We start from the raw sequence: 21653 nt of genomic DNA on the forward strand, positions 1-21653 counted from the left end.
TATGTTCAGCTAAATATGCCAAGGTTTTACACGTTGGTTGCACATGGCCGACTTTCAGATTTTCCAATCTTTCTGACTAGATCTATTTCAGAACCATGCCAGTAATGATCAAAGCAACAATTCAAAGAGTTTTCAAGGAGTTCCGCTAATATCATAAAATTCAAGAGCTTTTCAAGTGCCCTTGAAAACGTGAATTAAATTCAAGGAGTTTAAGGAGTAGCACGAACCCTGCATCCTATCATGGGTGCAGCCTGACTTTAAATCAGAGTTTAAGTCATACTGCACTCGGGCTAATTCAATCTAAACTACTTGAATGCAAAGCTACATGTGGTGGGGGGGGGGGGGGGGGGGGGATTTATCCATTGTTTGTTTCAGCCAACATTCTATAATGAATGTTTTTTCTAAAATATCTTGGAAAACAATACAAAGGCTGAAAAGATAAGCACCAAGTAGATCCATGCAGAGTGCTGGAATGGTGATAGATGTGGATGCATGTCTCTCCAGTGTGATCCTATTATGCACTGCAGTTGGTGACGAGAGTAAAGTACAAGGAGTGCAGGAGTAACGAGCATTATTGCCAAACCTGCAAAGGACCCCTGAAAGAAACAATTTAGATATTACACCATCTTTTCAGGATTAGTTTGGTGTTTGTACCTATTTTCATAATTGCATGACTGATGACAACAAGGAAACCGAGTAAAAGCTTTGTTACAAAGAAAATGTGTTGTGCACAGAGTGGAAAAATGCCATGCAAAAAATGCGAGCAACATTTTCCCTGCAACTTGCAACTCAAAAGTGTTGAGCAACAAGTTAAACGATTTTACTGCCTATATTACCACACTTTTATTAAGGTCAAAGCAAATCACTGAAGGTTTTTCATTAGCGAATCTATAAGGGGGGGGGGGGGGTGTTACATATAAAGGCATTAACTAGTATCTTTTAGGTGTTAATACGTTACCCCAGCCTTTATTGTTATTAGGAACCTGGAATGTAGACCTCCAGGTTTTTGAGTTTAGACCTAGCATTCCTTGGACGAGAACGGCGCACGTGGCTGGGTGCTTTTGGCGCCAAAACCTTTGAGCAAGTTGGGACATGGACGTAAAAACTCCATAAGGGCGTGTCTAGTAGAGACCCAATTTCCTCCCTGATTCCGCCCTTGTCCACAGTGGTATTTTTGGTATTATATCGGTCTTACCGTAAGAACAACCAATTTCCTAATATCATGAACGAAGATTGCAATGGCTGCTGGTGGGATCAGTGCTACCAGTGTAAAGACTTGTTGACTGTATCCAAATTGCTGGGGAGACAAGAAAAAAAAAACAAGCTAATTAAGTTTGAGGATCAAATTGCTTGGCAGCGATTACTTATTTATTCAATCAGCTTTTGACATGATGCTTGCAAATGGCTGGAAATGAGCAGACATGGAAAAATGGTTGAGAGGATAACTAGTGAATCTTCGAACACCTGAGAAACATCCAATAACTCTACCTGTAATGGAGGGTCCCAGGATTGAACCACAACCACAGGGATACCAACCTTGCCATTACCGTGAGCGTGTAATGTCAGGGAAAGGGAAAATCTCAGATAACTTCGTAGCCGCAATTTTTTCGCGTAGTTTTTTTTTTTACTTTTAAAACGTTGCGACGTGATGCAGACAACCAATCTACTAGAACTTGGGCATTGGATTAAAGCATGTCGTTTTGGGCGGCTTTCGTTGAGTGGGAAAAGATACAGCAAAATTCGTCCCGTACCATAACCGTAACTACGAGTTGTGGTTGGATAGAATACTTGAAACTATTTCTATAGTCGTACTGTGTACGTGCTGCAAGTCATTACTGTACGTTTCCCACTCATATTCAAACCCGGCGCTATATGCTTCCAAGATTGTCTGTGGGGAAAAGCTGGCGTGTCTGCTAGAGAAAGTATCGTCGTTGCAGAAAAACTGTTACAATCACAAGAGAGCATAAATATTTATTCTTATCTATTACAATAGAATAGAGTGTGCGAGAACAATGAAAAAGAAATGAAAAATAAGTGAAAGAAGGAAAGAAATTAAAGAGAGAAAAACTGTTTTTGCTGTAATTTTTCTAATTTTAGAAATTTAGCTTTAGTTTTAGAAAAACTGGCTATAGTCATTATCGATGGCCACATAGTTAACTATGACGGCCACTCATAAACTCGTCGTAGGATGGAGGCGTAGGTAAATTTCCGTTATTAGCCTGTTGCCCTGCTGGCCATGTGAAGGTAAGATAAGGTACCAACATTGGACATCATCACTGTAAAATTTATAGATCCACGGTAATTTTGAAATCGTTTGGTAAATCTATTTATTATATCATCCGATCCACAGGAAGCCCCTCAAAGATTACCTCCAAGAAGCAAAGAGAGATTATCACATTTCTTTTCTATTGTCACGAATCACTGAGCATTATGAACGAAGCCTCGCATTAAAACCTTTGTGCGTTACCTTAGAGAAGCATATCTCGCAAGTGGGCTCTTTTATTCACGAGTTTTCCTAATTATATCGCAAATGAGCGAGTCCGCGAACAGGTAAGAGATATAATATGGAAAACCAGTGAATAAAATTAACGTGATAATACGTGTTTTTTGGGGTTTTTTCACGGCTTTATCACACGGATATATACAGAAATACAGAATTTTAATGTAATTAAATTAGTTGCAAATTTAAAGCGCAAATGTTTTGATGTAAATTGTTTTTATGTGAAAGTATAATAATATCGCGTTATGGAAACTGTGTAAAGATGTCAATGAAGGTAGGTAGAATATTATCCATTCATCCATGACATTTATTATATCAAAAATATTCATGGCAGTCTTGGCTATAGTCGTTGCTATCGAGAGCCCCTCATAACCTCTTCGTAGGATGGAGGTGGAGGTAGGTCTCCGTTAGTATTAGCCTGTTGCCCTGCTGGCCATGTTGTGGTAGGGTAAGGTGGTGGTAACGAAGGATCCGTTGCTGGAGTATTCGTCACGACATTAGGCTGGTTTTGCATACCAGCAAAACCATACGTTCCTGCAGGTGGATATGGCTGTTGTGTCTGGGTATTTGCAACAGGTTGATGAAACTGTACAGCTTGTTCTACTGGTTGTTGAGTTCGATTTCGACGAGCTGCTGCTCTGTGTCTGAAGTAACTTCGAAACAAGAAGTACCCAACGATGAAGAACACAATTGACACGAATCGAAGGTAAGTCATTTTGGAAGGTCCAAACAGCCCGATAGCTACAAAACCTAGTCCAATAATACAAGACAATATCCCCAAACGGAGGCATTTTCCTGGGTCATTGAGAATGAGTCTTATAGAATCCATCGTTGGAGGAAAATATTCGGCAAGCTTTCGAAGATGGATTTGCTTGACAGATTTGTGAACAGAATTTTGTCTTTGCTATCGAAATATCAGCATTCCCATAAGGTAAAGTTGATGTCATCCGGTAGAATTTCTACACTCGCCAGACTGACAGATTACAGTGTGACATTTGAAATCAGAAGTGCTCGTATGCCGGTATTTTGAAGTCGTTAATTACATTTCGTAATAACCAACTAGCTAATTGTATTCATTACGTCATAAGAATAGACAATGTGCACGAATCTCTAGCACAAAGCACGATGGGAAACCGAATACTTACAGTTTTTCAGCTCTAAAAATTCCTCGCAATTTTTCTTCGACATTTCCTATGAAACTGTAAGTATTTCAACAGACAAAAATTATTGTGTAGTACTCGGTGTCCCAACATGCTTTGTGCTAGCGATGCGTCGTGCTCGTGCACATTCGTCCACATCGAAAAGAATCCACAGGAGGTCCAAGGAATAAAAGAATACACAGGTATCCCAATTAATGTAAAATATCAAATCATTGCTGTGCTTATTATCATCATTATTATCATCATTATTAGTATCATTATTATTATTATCATAATAATTATATTTATTATTGTCAATATTACCATTACAATATTACCATATTACTATATCTTCATGTATTTCATAATTACTTTACCTTTTACTAACCTTCTCACCAAAGACAAATATTATTTTGTTTTTCTACTACTTGGACTTTTTTGCGATATTTTTTAAGCTATTTAAAATAATTTTTAAATGGTCAACTGACGTTTCACGTTTGCCGTGAACGTAAATCTAAAACTCTCTAATATTACCATATATTAGTATCCTCTACTCCATTTTACTGTTTATCGAAGTATTATGATCATCCGGGTGGATGTAACCCTGAGAAGGACTGTTTGATGTGACTGACGTTTCGACAACCTGAGCGGAAGTCATCTTCAGAGTCAAGTGAAGAATAAAAGAATAAAAGATTGATCATATTTATACTGCCACGATAACAATAGCTCCGCCCACAACACCGAAACAGCGACGCGCACAGTCCTTCTCAGGATTACATCCACCCGGATGATCATAATACTTTGATTAACATTCATTCACCTGGGTTCAGACCGCTCTATACGATACTGTATTTTAGGTCAATTTTTCTCAAATATTCTATGTAAATTATCTTCTTAACATACGAATGAATTGTCGTTTAATAACATCATCACTGGCATCACAATTAATATTATTATTATGTCAACATTTTCGTATCTTTTATCATCATCATCGTCATCACCAAGAAGACTTAATTATAGTGGAAGTATTCTATAGTTCAGAGTACGTATAGAAAATTATTTCTCAAACAAACATAGTTCTGATCCAAGGCAGGCATGACTAATCTTGAGACCATGTCCAAGTAAAGTAAGGTATAAAGTCGGTGACGGTGATATATATGTATTACAATGCTGTAGTATCACTGGCTTTCAGGCTTGCAGCCTTTTATATAGCGACACTAGGGAGTCTCAGTTCTTCGACGTCGAGTGGACTTTTAATGGGATAGAAGTGTATGGGCGTTGCACCTGCACCCAGCAGACACTGGATCCTTCCCTCCTGACTAACAACCCAACATACTCTGATTCCACCGAGTTGTGCAGGTGAATTTGTGAATGTGATGTCATCTTGAACCTCTTGTGACTTCTTCATAAGATGGAGGTGGAGGCAAGTTTGAAACATCATGGTGAGCTGCACCCCACGACAGATCGTATGGCGGCGGAGAAGACACTGAAGAATCGTTGGCCAAACTTGAATTTGCTTGTCTTTGTGCACCATAAAATCCATAGGACGTCTCTCCTATACGACCTGTAGCTGGGGGGAGATTTGAAGGTGCAGGACAAGATGGCTGTGCTGGACAGCTTGATTGCTGCACCGCTTGTACATCCATTGCAATATTAACACGAGCTCCGAGCTGATTGGGACGATTTCTAGGTCTGCTCCTACAGTGCACTCGTAAAAACATATAACCAAACAAAATGAAAGGTATTGCCATGTACCGACAATAAAATACATCTTCAGGCCCTAAAAACCCGGTCAATATCAAAGCTAGTCCTGCTATACCGAATATAATCGCAAAAAATAAACACAGCACAGGGCTTTCCAAGATAGCTTTAATTTTCTCACACATGATCCCGAGATTCAGTTTCTTTAAGTTCCCAAAATCTTGTAAATGAAAGTATAGTTTCCAAGTCTTTAGCTTCTTTTCGAGCTGATCTCTGATGATTTCAGGCTTTCGTCATGACGAAGTTTACCGTAACAACAGCAAAACAAACCAAATCCTTGCAATAGATCAGTGCCAATGGCTCACTCGTCAGAGTAGGTCCTGCCCAGTTTCCCTAGTTACTTTACTCCACGTTACACGTACACTTTTGAAATACGAGAAAGATAAAATTTTGCACATAAAGAATCTCTTTACACTGTGTTTAGTCCGTTATGTCATAATGTCGGTGTTAACTTATTCAATACCTTATTAACATCACAAAGGCATTATTCGCGAGACAATAATGCTATCTCAAATATTGTTGAAGTAAAGCCATATTGATATGCGTTGGAATGAATAGTACGAAGAAAAGGACCAATAGAGCACGGGTGATAGAGAACCCCAATCGAGCAGGAACGCAAAGTGTTAAGATGTAAAATATTAAAAAATAGTCATTACTTTTCGATTCCAAGTTACTAAAGTGAGAAACCGTTTGGAAATAAGTGGGTATTCGTAGTTTCTAGAAATAATTTTCATTTAAAAATTTCAATTCTCATATTTCTAAGACCGGTTGAAAATAATAATAACAATAAGAAGAAGAAGAAGAAATTTTAAAAAATTACAAAAATTTTTGACATTTTTTAAAAATTATTTCATTTTTTAAAAAAATAAAAAATAAAGAATAAAAAAATCCAAGGCCAACAAAAAAAAAAAAAGAAATTTACGGGTTAAGCTTTGAAATTACCTATAATGACTGACGGTTACTAGTTAGGATTGCGTTGGAGTATTGAATTCAACAAGTGAATAAGAATGATAAGTAGATGATGGCTAGTAAACACTAGCTACACTAAGAATGATTAGTGTTTACTAGTTGGGACTACGTGGGTGTGTTGAATACAACAAGAGGAAACCTTTTGATGGTTAAGTTTCCTCCTTAAAACATCAGAACACCGGGGTCATAAAATACAACTCCTTGGCCGAGTAATCAGTTAAATGTTATTTAAAGTGTTTGGCTAACTGTCACATCTATATTATTGTATATTTGTTACCCATCAATATGGTTTTGAAAAGAATAATTATGACGTCTTGCGTGAAAAAAATATACCACACAAAATAAAGAGATGGATAAAAGATGGAAGGATGGGTGGTTGGATGGATGGAAGGAGGAAGGCATGGGTTAATTGATGAATAGATGGATTGATGAACAGATGGGAAGATGGATAGGTGGCTGGGTAAGTGGATAAATGAATGGGTGGGTGGGTGAATGCATGGACGGGATGGATTGATTGATTGACATACGAACAGAAGGATGAATTTAAGGCAGATGAACGGATAAAGGAAGATGAAAAGACAAAATTAGCAATAAGATTTTTTTCAGATTAAACATCTGCTACTGCAAACAGTAACCACACTTGACATGAAAGAATTAACAAATAAAAATAAAATTTGCATAAAGGGCGCATGCAGTAAAGCCATGAAATAAAAACAAAGTCGATACTGACAAATAGTAGTTATATAGTGACTAATAGTTGCTAGCACTCAACCAGAACATTTATCACAAGACACAAATGGTCTCTTGCGTATTTTTCTTTGTGTAATGAAAGTTCTGGTTGAGTGATAGCAACTATAATTTTAGTCATTAAATAGATACTATTTGTCAGTATTAACTTTGGTTTATTTCATGGTTTTACTGCATGTGCTATATTTGGTAACTGAAATCAATAAACTTACCTTAGCTTTAAACAAAGTCAGTAGATTATTTCTCAAAGTGATACAAACCAAAGGAAAGTTACTGCTCAGAGTAAAAACTGGATAGAAACTCAAAAACTTTGCCAGCATTTCAATAGGGTAGTCTCCAAAGTTCAGTGTATAGAGAGAATTTATCTCTGATGCTGGCCTGTTTATTGCAGCACTTAGTATGAGTATAGAAGAGTACAGTAATTCTATCACATAGTCAAACAATATGACAGCAAAAGATTTTTTCTTGTCTTTTAGTAGGAGAATAATAGGAGCAATGGAATGATGACACATAAAGGAAAACACTGCCATGCCAAGAAGCTGAAACGAAATCAATACAGCAATGTTAGATAATAAATAAATGAATATGGCCTAACAGGAGGTCAGTGCAGAGGCAAAAAAGGTAAAGGTAATTTATTTTACTTTGATAACAAGGGGAGTGGTTGCCCAAATCTCCCGAGCCAAGGACTCATGTTTAATGCGCTCGAAGGTGCGCCCTCTACCCCCTCTTACTATCAGTGCTCCTTTTTACGGGTATGTAAAGCTAATCATGACAAAATAGAGTCAAAAGGGAATGGGGAAAAGGGAGAAAAACACCTGACCATAACTGTTTTACACAGATGGTGGAAAAAGCACACAGGGTTACCGTGAAAAGATGAGTTCACACAAATAATGGTATGAATGTTTTATGCATATCAATTACTTTCACAAATCGTATGGATCATGAACCACACTGACGATCCGTATCAATTTAACAGTATTGGACAACCCAGCTCCCATACAAAGTACGTTAATGCAGTGGTCATGACAAAATAGGTTTAAAAGGGAATCCAGAAAAGGGAGAAAAACACTGCCATACTGCAGCTCTAATGAAATCAACACAGAAACATAAGGGCTGTTTATATTGTGTAAGGGATAAGGGCTAAAAATAATGACGGCTAACATAATGACTGACAAAGTCAGACCAGAAATTGGAACTTGTCCAGTCATATTTTAGCCTTGCCTGTAATTTTGACCAATAATGTCGCACAAATGAGGTATGACCAGGCTAAAACCAATGCATCCTCCTTAAAATTGTCTATTGATTGTGAGACTAACATGGAAATACAAAAGTAATGCCACAAATTCTATCAAGAAAAAGTGTGATTTCTTTTGTATTTTCATGTTAGCTTCACATTCACAGTACTTTTAAGAAGGATCCGTTTGGCTGGCAAATACTGATCAGCCATTATTTTTAGCCCTGTGGTAGAGTCCCTTTATTCAAAATTCTAGATCTGCCCCTCAGTCATGGTTCACATAAAAACAAGAAAAAATAAATAAAATAAAATAACAATAAAATCAAGTCCTGTCTACTAGTTACCACAGATAAGATGAGTACTCTTACCTCCTTAGTTTCTGGTACGTCACAGAGAATAATATTATCAAGAGGAACTCTGTTACCATTGGCGATGTCAACCGCACTCAAGATCACCATTAAAACTATAGCAGTGTTTCGCATTATCATGGTGAACATTTGTAAATATGTTGTCTTTTGAAAATTAAAAAAGCAAAATGGTCCAATAATCATGAGAAATCCTAGAAGGAATGAATAGTAGGATATGTCTGGGTCTGCGCCTGTGGTTGTTGTTAAGGTTGTAGCAACAGAAACGGCATATATAGCCAAATCCTGTAGGATTCAAAAATATAATAGTGAAAATCGTTCCTGCAATATCAAGATATATAGTGTATGTAGCCAGAACCTAACCAAACCCTGATTTGTTGAGCTTGCTGAAATAAGTAGTTCTAGAAAATATCCATACCCCCACCACAGAGGAAATTTGTAAAAGGACACCCCTATATCCCCAGGAACTTCCAATATTCTTCCATACAATCTCTGTAATTTTGTTCTTTCTCTAACCCCCCTCCCCTACAGAATTTCCAATTTCCTCTGTGGGTGGGGTATGGATATTTTATGGAAAGTCTACACATTATACTTGTAAACATGCTATGGAATGCCATAACATTGTGAATCATCCAATTACAATGACTGCATGTAGTTATAGTTACAGTAAAATGTGGTTCACTGACATTGTTAATGGTGCTCATATAAAATACTGCCCTATAATGCACTTACCCCATATAAATAAAGACATAGTACAGCATAGAAGAATGTTGATCCAGCACTCCCTAGAAATAATTCCGCCATGTGGCCCATTTCGACTTTTTCTTTTATTTCAAAAGGGTTAAACCCCCCATTGCTTGTCACCTTACTTTTTGCTGCTAGTTTCTCTCCAACATTTTTACAAGGATAGATTTGAGAAGATCCTTTGGAATTTGTCTTTGGATGTAACATTGTCCATGCATTAGCAGTTGAAAGAACTTCTACAACAAAAGTAAGGCTCACAAAAGCCATAAATGCAACAGTAACTAGAACCAATATACCAGATACAAGGCCAGCCTTAGCAACAGCTGCAGGAAGTGCTAGGATACCCACTCCTGTTAACAGATTGAATAGGAATATAGCAGCGACCTTAAAAAGAAAACATAATTATTCTTAGTTACCAAAGCATATGAATGTGCCCACAATGCAGGGGCGTGACCAGGGATCTTGCAGGGGAGGTGCACAGGCAATGATTTGCAGAAAGGCAGAACCAAAAAAAAGATGGTTTTTGAAAATGCTACAATATGCAGATGGAAAGTGGTCTTCATTTAATCAAAAAACATTTACATGCAATTTGAAAGCAAAAGGAGATAGATGAGCGGACCTTAAGCTTTTATGGGGGGATGCACATGCACCCTGTGCTCCCCCCTAGTTACGGTCCTGCAATGTACATAATTAACACCCTAACCCCATGGCTATCCACTGCTTACTACCCATCACAACGTCAAACCCCTCCAGCCCTCCTTATATTTTGATAGGGAGGAAACTTAAGATTTTAGTTTTTCCACTGGCTTTTTAAGTCTTACTACTGGTGCTAATGGGGTAGCTCACTGCTAAATCAATGCTTCCAGATCAAATCATATCCATGATTTTTAATTTCCTGGTGTAAGAAACCTAACCGCTACAGCTCTGGAGCGAGCCTGAAACGAGCAAAGCAAGGCAGGGATCCTAATTAAGTCAATATGCATATTAGCAGTAAAATTCGAGACTTCTTTTGTTAACCACAATGCAGTTTGCCTAGGGCAAGAACAATGGTTTTCTTTGTTCTAGCTATATATCCTGAAATGCACCATTCCATTTTACCACAATGCAGTTTGCCGAGGGAAAGAACAATGGTTTTCTTCGTTCTAGCTATCCAACTTATTTGATAACATCTTACATAAATAACATGTTCTCATCGGCTGACAGCTATGTTCAATAAAATAAAAATAAAACAATTAAAAACAAGGAAAATTGTTGTGTGTATTTTCTCTCATTAATCAAAGCTGTCAGCCAATCAGATTGCAAGAATATGTTCTATTATTGTAAAATAAACAATACTCCTTTTTACAGTTCCGTTCAGTGATCACGAATAATAGTTCTAAGTTGAGGCTGAAAAACTATACTTTTTATCATGCACGGCAACTCCAACCTCAGCTTGGAACTACTATTCATGGTCGCTGATTGGAAATGTAAAATGAAGTATTCGCTTATAGCATTTCATAGAATAGATAGATAGATAGATAGATGACGTCTTAAATCGTTCAAAACTTTGCAGTGAAACCACTCTCTCTCTTTGGAGGGAGTTACCTTTGATTTACCATTCCTGACTTTTCAATGCGCTCTCCTTCCTAGCTTGCCTATTTACATCGCGTAAAGAAGTTCAAGTCTTCTCGCTTTTCTGCTTTATTTATTTTTGGCATTGTTTCTTTCTTTTTATCTTTTCGGAATCCCACGAAAGTACGTAAGGGAGCACTCAGTCATACAATTAGGCTAGTAAATATTCATTATATAAGCTTATAATATTCCCCAGGGGATAAAAGGAGACATGCTATACACAAATGCAGTCAAACACATTATCTGCTACATCGACGAATGAGTAAAATCCAAAGTCAAATCCAAAATAATTTCCCCAAAAAACGAATATTTAGGCTTTTTTTAAGGTTTCTTACACGTTTTTATGACACGTTGTCAACAAATACAAAAATTTGTATGTAATTTCAAGAAAAATAAAATCCACGTACCTTTGCTGAATATCCATGAGTACTCTCAACTACTTTAGGTGACATTTTTATTCTACTTTCAAAAAGAAATTCCAATATTTTTATCGCGCGTCAAAGAAGAAACGTTCTTCGTCACGGCCGCCATGTTGGATTACGCGAGGGACTGGTACGGCCAGTACTCATCAATCAAAATGGCGTCCAAAGGAGTATTCGTGGAGTTTAGAAATAATTTTGCAATATTATGGATTGGAAATGGAGAAAATCGCTTTAATAGTCAATATGTTAAGGATCTGCAATCTTCACTTGATCAAGTTGAGAAGTAAGTCATGGATTAGCACCAACATTTTGATAGATCTTTGGAAATTAATGTTAATCTTCCACTAGAAATCATTCTTTGCTTGCACATTACATCATCACAGCCATGCTGGTGATATTAAGCTTAACAACAGTCAGATGCTAATAATGATGATAATGCATAGCTGTAATGATGTAATGTGCAAGCAAAGAAAGCTTGCATGCATGGCTGTCACATGTCATTGTCATTTGCATGACTCTCTTGTAAATAATAAATAGGAAACCAGCAATTGCATGGATTAGGAATGTTGTTAATTTTTTTCCATTTTTTTTAGAAATGAGGATGTTCTATTTTTGATAACCATTGGCCAAGGAAAATTTTACTCAAATGGTCTAGACCTGGACAGTTTGGTTGAAATGAATGAGAGAGATCTTCACAGTTTTTCTTCTGCATTGCATGCTCTATTCTTAAGGACCCTAACATTTCCAGTGCCAACTATAGCTGCTTTGAATGGTGAGTAAGGGGCAGTTTATCTCAGGGGGAGGAATGAAATATAACTTATGGGGTGTGACATAGCTATCATGTATGTTTGTTAACTTTAACAGAAAAATTTACCAATTCGATATATAAACTAACACCCAGCCATGTCTTTTTCTCTTGTGGAAAAGCATTTTGCCACCTGTTTTAGGTGTTCGCTGCTAACGTACTGCCTCTCTCAACTGGGTCATGGGTTCAATCCCTGGGTGTGCCATCATATATGTGACTAAAGCTGCTTCTTGGTTTTCTCTGCAGCTGTAAAAATTTTTCTCCAGGTTCTCTGATTTTCCTCCCTAGCTGCAAAAATCAACTTCTAAATTCTAATTTCATCATGGAATGAGGGCCACAAATTCGTTTGGCACTGGCTATTTAAGTGATATACCTACTAGTATGGAGCAGAGTTTGGTTGGGGGAGGGAAAGGAGTTTTGTTGGGGGAGGGAAAGGAGTATAACCGTATATGCTGACTGCAGGGAGAGCTAAACTATCCTTTATATGGTTTTGTTCATACATATAAGCCTAATATAAAAAATCTATATAAAATTTTTCTAGGTCATAGTTTTGCAGGTGGTGCAGTCTTTGCTACAACCCATGATTACCGTGTGATGAGAACTAAACAAGGATGGTATTGTTTACCTGAAATCCATTTAAAATTAAAGTTTTCCATTGGAATGATGTCTATATTAAGGTAAGTGTAGCTAAATGTACAGCTAATTTTTTTTCTTCTGATATTTGATGCATGAGTATTATCCTGGTAATCTTGAGGTCAGGATAGGGATAGGAATTTGGGTGTTGTGTTTAAGAGTAGGTTGGTAACTATATACATACTTGAGAACTTAGGGAAAAACACTTGAAGCACAGTAAACAATAAGCTCCTATGCAGATGTCCTTCTTTTATGGGAACAGTTCTATCATATTGGGAACCAAAGGATGTCTTTGTAGGAGGCAAAGTAGAAATCCAATAGGCAACTTTACTCATATTTGATGATGGGTCTAAGGATTACATCTGTAACAAAGGCATTTAGAAATGAAAAGTTTAGCAATGCAATAACTTCATTTATAGCTAGTTGTGTTCATAAATTTTCATGTCTAAAAATGAAATAAGTGTGAGTAAAGAGTGTGAGAGTGAATCAACATGTGAGTTGTGTGCATTGAAGTTGAATGTATTGATGGTAAGTGAAGTTGTGTGGTAGTTAGTCATAGCTCATGAGACTCTGCAACAACTCAACAATTCATGGAAATATCTATAAAGGTGTTTTAATAAATTAAGTGTGTTCTCTTGATTCAGAGCCAAAATAACAGATCCAAGAGTACAAACAGATTCTATCATAATGGGTAAGAGATACACTGCTGAAGAAGCACTTTCATCAAAAATAGTTGACCAAATCTGTGATAACAATGAGTTACTGGAAAAAGCAATCGAATTTGGATGGAAAATTGTAGGAAATGAGAAATTCAACAGAAAACAAATGGCAGATCTGAAGTCAGATCTTTATCAAAATGTCGTTGAGGACTTGAAGTTATCCATGAAAATACAAACAGAAAATACAGACACTCTATCCAAACTTTAATGCTAGAAACATATTAATAACAATTGTAAATAGACTAGTAAACTTCAATTATGAAATTTATGCTCATAAAATTCATGCAGACAAGTTTACTTTATCTTAATCAAAACGTCATTCCAGTCAAAAAAAAGAAGAAAAAAAATCAGCAATTTTCTATTATGATTTTTATTCCTTATCAAACCTATAGTTTTACGCTTTGTTTTTGTTGTCTTTGTTTGGGTATAGTTGATACAACTGAAGGGAATGTTGCTCTGGATCAAGATAGCTCTAGTTATTTTTTGAACAGTTTTATATCATTATTGGTTTTACTCTTTTTATTAGCTTTATTTTATTTCTCTTGGGCATGATGTTCAAAATTCAAAACTGTTTCAGTAAGGTTTCAAAAATAGTTTATATATCAACTAGTTTTACTTTTTTAGTGGCATATTTTTTATTTTATTTTGACGAGAAGACTTTCAAAGTCAGACAACAGGACCAAAAATGCAATAAAAGAATAACGAAGTTAGGGGCACTTGGTAATGAAAGGACGACCGAAATAAATGAAACCACTCGCCAATGCATATTTGTGCTTGCAATGAGACTTTGGCGCCAAAATTCAAATAATACAGTTTAGGGTCATTCTGCAGCGCGATGTTTTTATGAAGATAGCATTCCTCTCACTCACATATTCTGTGGTCTTGTTGCTTTTCATTCCTAGAATTTACTACTAGTACTTTGTGTTTTTTTTATTAAAGAATGATTAGGGACCTTTCAACGAAGACCGTTGGTCGCGCTATCTTTTTGGCGGCAAAACCGTAACGGTTGTTCTTTCATGATTTAGCGCCATGCATCTTGTAGCATTTTTTAAGCATTTTGTCATTACTTTTGTATCATGTGGTGGCTCTTAAAAGAGCCGTTGTTTTGTTTTGCAAACAGTTTAGAACTGTTTACGAGCTTTTCTTCTCGGTTTTCTTGGGCAAGAGAACAGCCTGGATGTTGGGAAGGACACCACCTTGGGCGATGGTAACTCCACCAAGAAGCTTGTTCAACTCCTCGTCATTTCTGACAGCCAACTGCAAGTGACGGGGGATGATTCTGCTCTTCTTGTTGTCGCGGGCAGCATTACCGGCCAACTCGAGGATTTCAGCGCTCAGGTACTCAAGGACAGCAGCCATGTAGACTGGAGCACCAGCACCAACACGTTGAGCATAGTTGCCCTTGCGGAGAAGACGATGTATACGCCCTACGGGGAACTGAAGCCCTGCACGGGATGAACGAGTTTTGGACTTGGTGCCCTTTGCTTTACCTTTACCACGACCAGACATTTTGAGATTTATATTCGTAGTAGTTCGCTACAAAATCGATGAAGTGTTTGATAATATTTCGCTATTTATACCGCTAGCTTGGTAATTAGAGGATCACAAACGACCAATCAACAAGAGGTACTTTTAAGCGCGTGGCAAAGGTCGACTAAACTTTTAGGCTGTATTTACATTAAGTTTTCTATCGTCCAATGAAAACACAGGGATTTCGATCCTCTTGATTCAATTATCCGGTGCTGTTTCGGTATAAATATATGCCAAGCAACGATCTACCATCATTGCATTTTAGCAAATTTACAGCATCATGCCAGCAAAAGCTCCCCCCGTCGTAGGAAAGAAAGGAGAAAAGAAAGCAGGCAAGAAGGCCGCGCTTGGTGACAAGAAGAAAAGGAGGTCCAAAAGAAAGGAATCCTATGCCATCTACATCTACAAAGTCATGAAGCAAGTCCATCCTGACACTGGTATCTCCAGCAAGGCCATGAGCATCATGAACTCCTTTGTCAATGATGTCTTCGAGCGCATCGCTGGTGAAGCTTCCAGACTTGCTCACTACAACAAGAAGTCCACCATCACATCTCGGGAAATCCAGACGGCCGTTCGTCTTCTTCTCCCTGGTGAACTGGCCAAGCACGCAGTCAGTGAAGGCACCAAGGCTGTCACCAAGTACACCAGCAGCAAGTAAACAGTTCAACCGTTTACTAAAAACAAAAAAAACGGCTCTTTTAGGAGCCACCACATGAAGCAAAAGCTTTGACAAATGCTTGTCCTTTCACCCAAACATCATTAACCTATTGCCAAACAGATCTTGTATAACTACACGCTTATTATATCCCGAAACTAAAATCCTTTGACAAATGCTTGTCCTTTCACCCAAACACATCATTTACCTATTGCCAAACAGATCTTGTATAACTACACGCTTTTTATATCCCGAAACTAAAATCCTTTGACAAATGCTTGTCCTTTCACCCAAACACATCATTTACCTATTGCCAAACAGATCTTGTATAACTACACGCTTTTTATATCCCGAAACTAAAATCCTTTGACAAATGCTTGTCCTTTAACCCAAACATCATTTACCTATTGCCAAACAGATCTTGTATAACTACACGCTTTTTATACCCAGAAACTAAAATCCTTTAACGAAGGATCTACAGAAACTCTTTTACAGAGCTATAATCGTGCCTGTCTTCATATAAAGACTTTTAATATCCTTGACTAACCAAAGCTCCCTCAGGATTATTATTCATGGGTTTTGTTACCTTCAATATATTTTTATTACTGTACGATTCTTTATGTATCCAGAACCGGCAAATTTATCTTTCTTGCTTTTTACCAATGCCATAAGTTATCACTTCTACTCTACTGTTTCACCTTTGAGCGTTTACCGCTAACATTCCCAACTGTCTGTTCAAACGCAACTGATTTCAAGATCGTAACCCAACACTTTGGCGCGTAAATCTTCTTACTGTAAGACGATTGCGGAGTTGGAAGAATTAAAATCAAAATCCGTTTATGATTTGCAAAAATAAATTATGAATTTTTATTGAATTAACCGAGAATATTCACATGAGTTCGTAAGGTAGTTTGTTTTGTAGTCACATGCCCGAAAACCTTTCAGTGTAAATTAACCGCCACTTTTCATGATCATTTTAAACCAGAACGTGGCCGCCTGTCATAGGGAATATTCACATGTGTTTGTATAAAAGTAGTTCGTACTCTACTATTCGTACTCGAATGCCCGAAAAATTCAAATTCAGATCCTAGATTTTGTCAACCATAACTTCCCGCTCAAATTGTCTTTCCTGTAAGCTCAGTGATTAGAGCATCCGTAAGGTCACGGGTTCGATTCCGTATCAGGACTCTGAGTTACTTTTAGCTAGTGGCAAATGATAAATTATTTCTATATCTGCGTACAGCTCAACTGTATAACTCGGTTAACATGGTTAACTAATAGTAATTAATATTATCTTTGAAAGTTTGAAAAAAAAAAAAAAAAAGAGGGGTTTCACACTGCAAATATCTACTACGAATAAGTAATGGCGGTAAACATTTCGTATTTCACGATTGTCGTAAGATATTGATAACACTGGGATAATGTGCATATGAGGTCATGCCTTTCAAGCATTTGGTGGCTTCTAAAGAAGCCGTTGTTTGAATTTGTGTTTTTCAACACATTTAAGCTCTCTCGCCACGGATTCGGCGGGCAAGCTGAATGTCCTTGGGCATGATGGTGACTCTCTTGGCGTGAATGGCGCACAAGTTTGTGTCTTCAAACAGACCAACTAAGTAAGCTTCACTAGCCTCCTGAAGGGCCATCACAGCTGAGCTCTGGAATCGGAGATCTGTCTTGAAATCTTGAGCGATCTCACGGACAAGACGCTGGAAGGGCAGCTTGCGGATCAACAGCTCTGTTGATTTCTGGTAACGACGGATCTCACGAAGAGCGACGGTACCGGGCCTGTAACGATGAGGCTTCTTGACTCCACCAGTTGCTGGGGCACTCTTACGTGCTGCCTTGGTGGCCAGCTGTTTTCGGGGAGCTTTTCCTCCTGTAGATTTTCGTGCGGTTTGCTTAGTACGAGCCATCTTTGAAAGTTCTTTCTAGAGAAAGTAATAACCTTCCCTTTCGTCTTTCAAAACATTTATAATACCCGCTGTAAAATGTGATTGGTCCAAAAACGTGGAACAACGATTGGTTAATAGCAGATTCTGCTGCTTCGTTATTGGCCAAAAGATGAAACGCGCTAAAGATCAAATATCAAAAGTGAATCCAAGCAAGCTCACATTGAATTTCTTTAGAAAAAAGCACCTTTTTAGAAATACTTTTTCAAAATAACTGTTAGATATTGTTAGATTAAGTTGTTAAGATCATAATGAGAGAAAAACTAGAGGAAAAGGTTGGGATATTATAGAGATATCTACTAGTTTCGGTTAGTCGTTTGAGTTTCCGTTCGACATTTTGGATCAAAATTTACATTTTTTAATTTGAATAAGATTAGACACTCTAATGACCTGGCTCGTGTCAACACTTGACTAATAATGCTGTTTCCTTTTTGGTTAGTTCTCTTGCTATAAATAATGGATAGTTATCATTGTGGTCATTCAGTTTTATACGTTCTGAAACTAACAGTTCAAAATGTCTGGTCGCGGTAAAGGAGGAAAAGGTCTAGGAAAAGGAGGCGCCAAGCGTCATCGTAAGATCCTTCGGGACAACATCCAGGGTATCACCAAGCCCGCCATCCGTCGTCTTGCTCGTCGTGGTGGAGTCAAGAGAATCTCTGGTCTGATCTACGAAGAGACCCGTGGTGTCCTCAAGGTTTTCCTTGAGAATGTCATCCGTGATGCTGTTACCTACACCGAGCACGCCAAAAGAAAGACCGTCACAGCCATGGATGTTGTGTATGCTTTGAAACGCCAAGGACGTACCCTGTACGGATTTGGTGGTTAGATGAGTTATTAACTCGATAACACAAACAACGGCTCTTTTAAGAGCCACCACATGAAACAAAAGTCATGGCTATGCTTAAGTAAAACATATTTTTCTTATTTCCACAAAAAGCATCTTCTAAGCAATAATAATTTATATACACTTATAAAGCGCAAGTTAGCACAAAATGTTCATCTGCGCTGGGTAATCAAGCAAATTGCTATGACCGTAGCTGATCAAATTCAAACTCTACCACCATGGGGCATTGGCATAAAACTTAAAAATTTATCCAACCTTGAAACAGGGTTCGTGGTAAACCGTTGCGTTAGCATCACAATCATTATTTTACTGATAGTAAACCAACCAAAAATGGTGGGGAAAAAAACTTTTCTAAGCTACGAACTAAATGCAGACTTCAGCTTGTTTCAACATATCGAATTGACTTGCATATTTAACTCCGTTTCGTTGTTTACAGTTAATATTTTGTTTCGTTTCTGACTTCGTCGTTTACTGTAAGCCGGGCATAAGGTGGCGTTCTACATTTGCAACATTCTCGCAGAGAAAGTCTAAAATAGATACAAAAATTACTGACATTGCACATAAGTTTCAGTTAAACTTTGGCCTTGTAAGGGAGGGCGCCATTACTTGGGAAATACATTAGAATATTGTACGCTCGATTTTGGTTTCTCCGGCTTCGTATTTAGCCTTTTGTGCCACAGAACTGGTCAGAGAACGCTAAGATCTGACTCAGCAAGATTCGTAATAAGAAACAACCATTTAATGGACGACTTTTCAGTGGTTCTTGAAATGAAAAAATCTTTATTCGGGTTGAGTGTTGAAAACAAAAAAGGAATCCAACCAAATAACTGCTAAAACGCTTTTAACATTTACTTTTTACTCATAAAAACGTCTGGTGATCTTAAGAGTCGCCAGAGACCAACGCTGAGAGAAAAAGTATGAAAGAATTATTTTTAGTTTCTCCAACCCTGTACTCAAACTATGGTATTGCAGTAGCCACAATCTACGCCGAACATTTACATAACAAAAGAAGATGGTTGGAAAATATTTCATGATGTCAAGAATTCTGGCAATCAATCCCATTAAATTTTCATTGGTTTGTCGTACTTTTAGACATACAATATTTGACCTTGTGGATCTCTGATGTAGGGTTTGTTAAAGCAAATGTTATCTGATTTGTCGATATAAAAGTAAGCCAATATTTTTCTTTTCCTTTCAACGTAGTTGAATAAAAGTGTCTTATGAAAGATACGAATTTTCGTCATTAATATAGATGTCATCACCATCAGTACAAACTCAAGATAAACCAATGCTATCATTAAAATATTAAACTACAGGATGTGATTGTACCACCAAAGATGTTGTTTGCTATGATCTTGATTCAGTTTCGCGTCGACCGATATGGTGTGATTGAAGGGCTGTCCAGTATCAGCTGAACCACTGCCCTTTCAACTGAGCTTTCTTCGTTTGTTTGGCTGCATTTTTTCGTTATCAAATGGCGAAAAGCTCTCGGCAGCCGGTTTTAGTACAATATTGGGAATGAGCACCTTTAAATATAGCCTCACTGAAATGCTTTCCTTGTCATCTTGGTCTTTCTTTACGTGGTAGTGTGGCTCCGGCGAATATTTGTCAAAATCCATATTTCTTCTTTATTCGTATACGATTCTCGCCATCGATCTGTAAATTTAATCAACTGAATACACTCAAAGTTTCGCAAGAAGGCCGCTTTTTTGTCAATCAAATTGTCTCTTGACCTTGTAAATCACACTTCCTGGGAATCCATTAATCTTTTAAAAAGATTCCTGCTTTTTAATTTTTCCTCAATGGAAGGATTTCGAACTCTCCAGACTCATCATCTTTTGAAATCAAATTTTTGTCTTCGAGTTTGCAATTGTGCTTTTGTTGTAGTATTTTACTGAATCCATCCAAGCCATACGTGACTTTAAACTGGTGTAGTTTCCATACGCTACGAACAGCAGCAAGGAGCTTGCAAAGACCATAACAGAAGATGAAATAATGGTAAGAGAAGCGACAAGGCTCCCATACAGGAACATCGCCCAACCAACGAACACACCAACAACGGGAAACAAAAACAAGATCAAACAACAAGAAGACTCCTTGCACAGCGATTGCTGAAATTCCGTATTGGTCCGGTCAGAATCGAAGTTAAACGGTTCATTCATCTTGTGTTTGTTATCAGCATCGAGGTAAAATGCAACTAATCCTCGATATTTTTAAGTCCACGAACTCGTCATCGTTCACAACCTTCAAATATTCAAAACATTTAATCTGGGCGTAGTGTTTTCTTGTCTGGATCTCGCATTTAGTCTCAAGTTCAAATCCTTACTCCATTAGTCACGCTCGAGGCACTTTCATTGGATTGTTTTAATAATGAATGAGCTTTGTTCTTCGCGTTTTAAGAATTCTTCAAGAAACCTTCAAAGGTCGTGCCATTTTCCCGCCATTTCACAAACGCGCGCGTTGGGCGGTCCTTCCTTCCTTCCCAACATTGAATGTTCACAAAACCACAAAGGGCGTCTATCCCAAACTTGTTTCTTAACTGAAAAATTCGATAGAATCAAGATCTGTCTTCCTATTTTTTGTATGCGATGGTCTGGAGACTCTAATGGTCGTTTATTTCGAGTTATAAGGTTAATCAAAACAAAACAGTTCCAAATTAACCTGGCCAAACTCTTAATGCTATTTTGGTCAGCATTTGTATTGAGAAAAGACACCAGATTATCAAGTCACTAGATCTGAACCATGTAAACAGAAGTATTGAAAATGCTCTCGTGTGTGTTATTCACTGGTGAGCGAATTAACACTGCCTTTAATTTATCCCGCTATCAAGATTTCACCTCTTACTTTATTATCTTATTATTCATCCATTCATCATTTTTCTCGCACAACACTGACTTATCTGATTAGATTCTATGATTTTCTTGCTCTTTGATCTTGTTCAAGTAAAGCCTTTAATTGACTGTCAGTTTTCGAGATTAAAGACACTTGATTTTATGGAAAAGAGGACTTGATTACTGTGCAGGGCT

General features: G+C 37.6%; 5 protein-coding genes and 1 pseudogene across 5 annotated transcripts; 3 read left to right on the forward strand and 3 right to left on the reverse strand.

Annotated features, from left to right (window-relative positions):
- Nucleotides 1-352: 352 nt before the first annotated feature.
- On the reverse strand, nt 353-11598 carry LOC116306427 (putative sodium-coupled neutral amino acid transporter 12). Its single transcript, XM_031716498.2, has 6 exons — nt 11478-11598; nt 9448-9843; nt 8719-9000; nt 7329-7655; nt 1196-1297; nt 353-596 (listed from the first exon to the last, which is right to left on the reverse strand). The coding sequence occupies exons 1-6, from the start codon at nt 11520-11522 to the stop codon at nt 402-404; spliced, it is 1347 nt and encodes a 448-aa protein (XP_031572358.1). The 5' UTR covers nt 11523-11598; the 3' UTR covers nt 353-401.
- Nucleotides 11599-11642: 44 nt separating this feature from the next.
- On the forward strand, nt 11643-14046 carry LOC116306180 (uncharacterized). The gene is made up of 4 exons (XM_031716234.2): nt 11643-11775; nt 12086-12264; nt 12839-12974; nt 13575-14046. Exons 1-4 carry the CDS (start codon nt 11648-11650, stop codon nt 13855-13857), a joined length of 726 nt encoding a protein of 241 aa, XP_031572094.2. The 5' UTR covers nt 11643-11647; the 3' UTR covers nt 13858-14046.
- Nucleotides 14047-14543: 497 nt separating this feature from the next.
- On the reverse strand, nt 14544-15158 carry LOC116306210 (histone H2A pseudogene; annotated as a pseudogene).
- A 186-nt stretch (nt 15159-15344) lies between these two features.
- On the forward strand, nt 15345-16011 carry LOC116306200 (histone H2B.2). Its single transcript, XM_031716256.2, has one exon. The coding sequence runs from the start codon at nt 15460-15462 to the stop codon at nt 15835-15837; it is 378 nt and encodes a 125-aa protein (XP_031572116.2). The 5' UTR covers nt 15345-15459; the 3' UTR covers nt 15838-16011.
- A 275-nt stretch (nt 16012-16286) lies between these two features.
- On the reverse strand, nt 16287-17817 carry LOC116306189 (histone H3). The gene has a single exon (XM_031716246.2). The coding sequence runs from the start codon at nt 17745-17747 to the stop codon at nt 17337-17339; it is 411 nt and encodes a 136-aa protein (XP_031572106.1). The 5' UTR covers nt 17748-17817; the 3' UTR covers nt 16287-17336.
- Nucleotides 17818-18167: 350 nt separating this feature from the next.
- Nucleotides 18168-18719, forward strand: LOC116306225 (histone H4). The gene has a single exon (XM_089034560.1). The coding sequence runs from the start codon at nt 18298-18300 to the stop codon at nt 18607-18609; it is 312 nt and encodes a 103-aa protein (XP_088890686.1). The 5' UTR covers nt 18168-18297; the 3' UTR covers nt 18610-18719.
- Nucleotides 18720-21653: the final 2934 nt, after the last annotated feature.

Source organism: Actinia tenebrosa, unplaced genomic scaffold, assembly GCF_029948245.1.
Source record: "Actinia tenebrosa isolate PJP-AT-01 unplaced genomic scaffold, QUT_ActTen_1.0 PGA_scaffold2__45_contigs__length_23673736, whole genome shotgun sequence".
In the NCBI taxonomy this organism is placed as follows: domain Eukaryota; kingdom Metazoa; phylum Cnidaria; class Anthozoa; order Actiniaria; family Actiniidae; genus Actinia; species Actinia tenebrosa.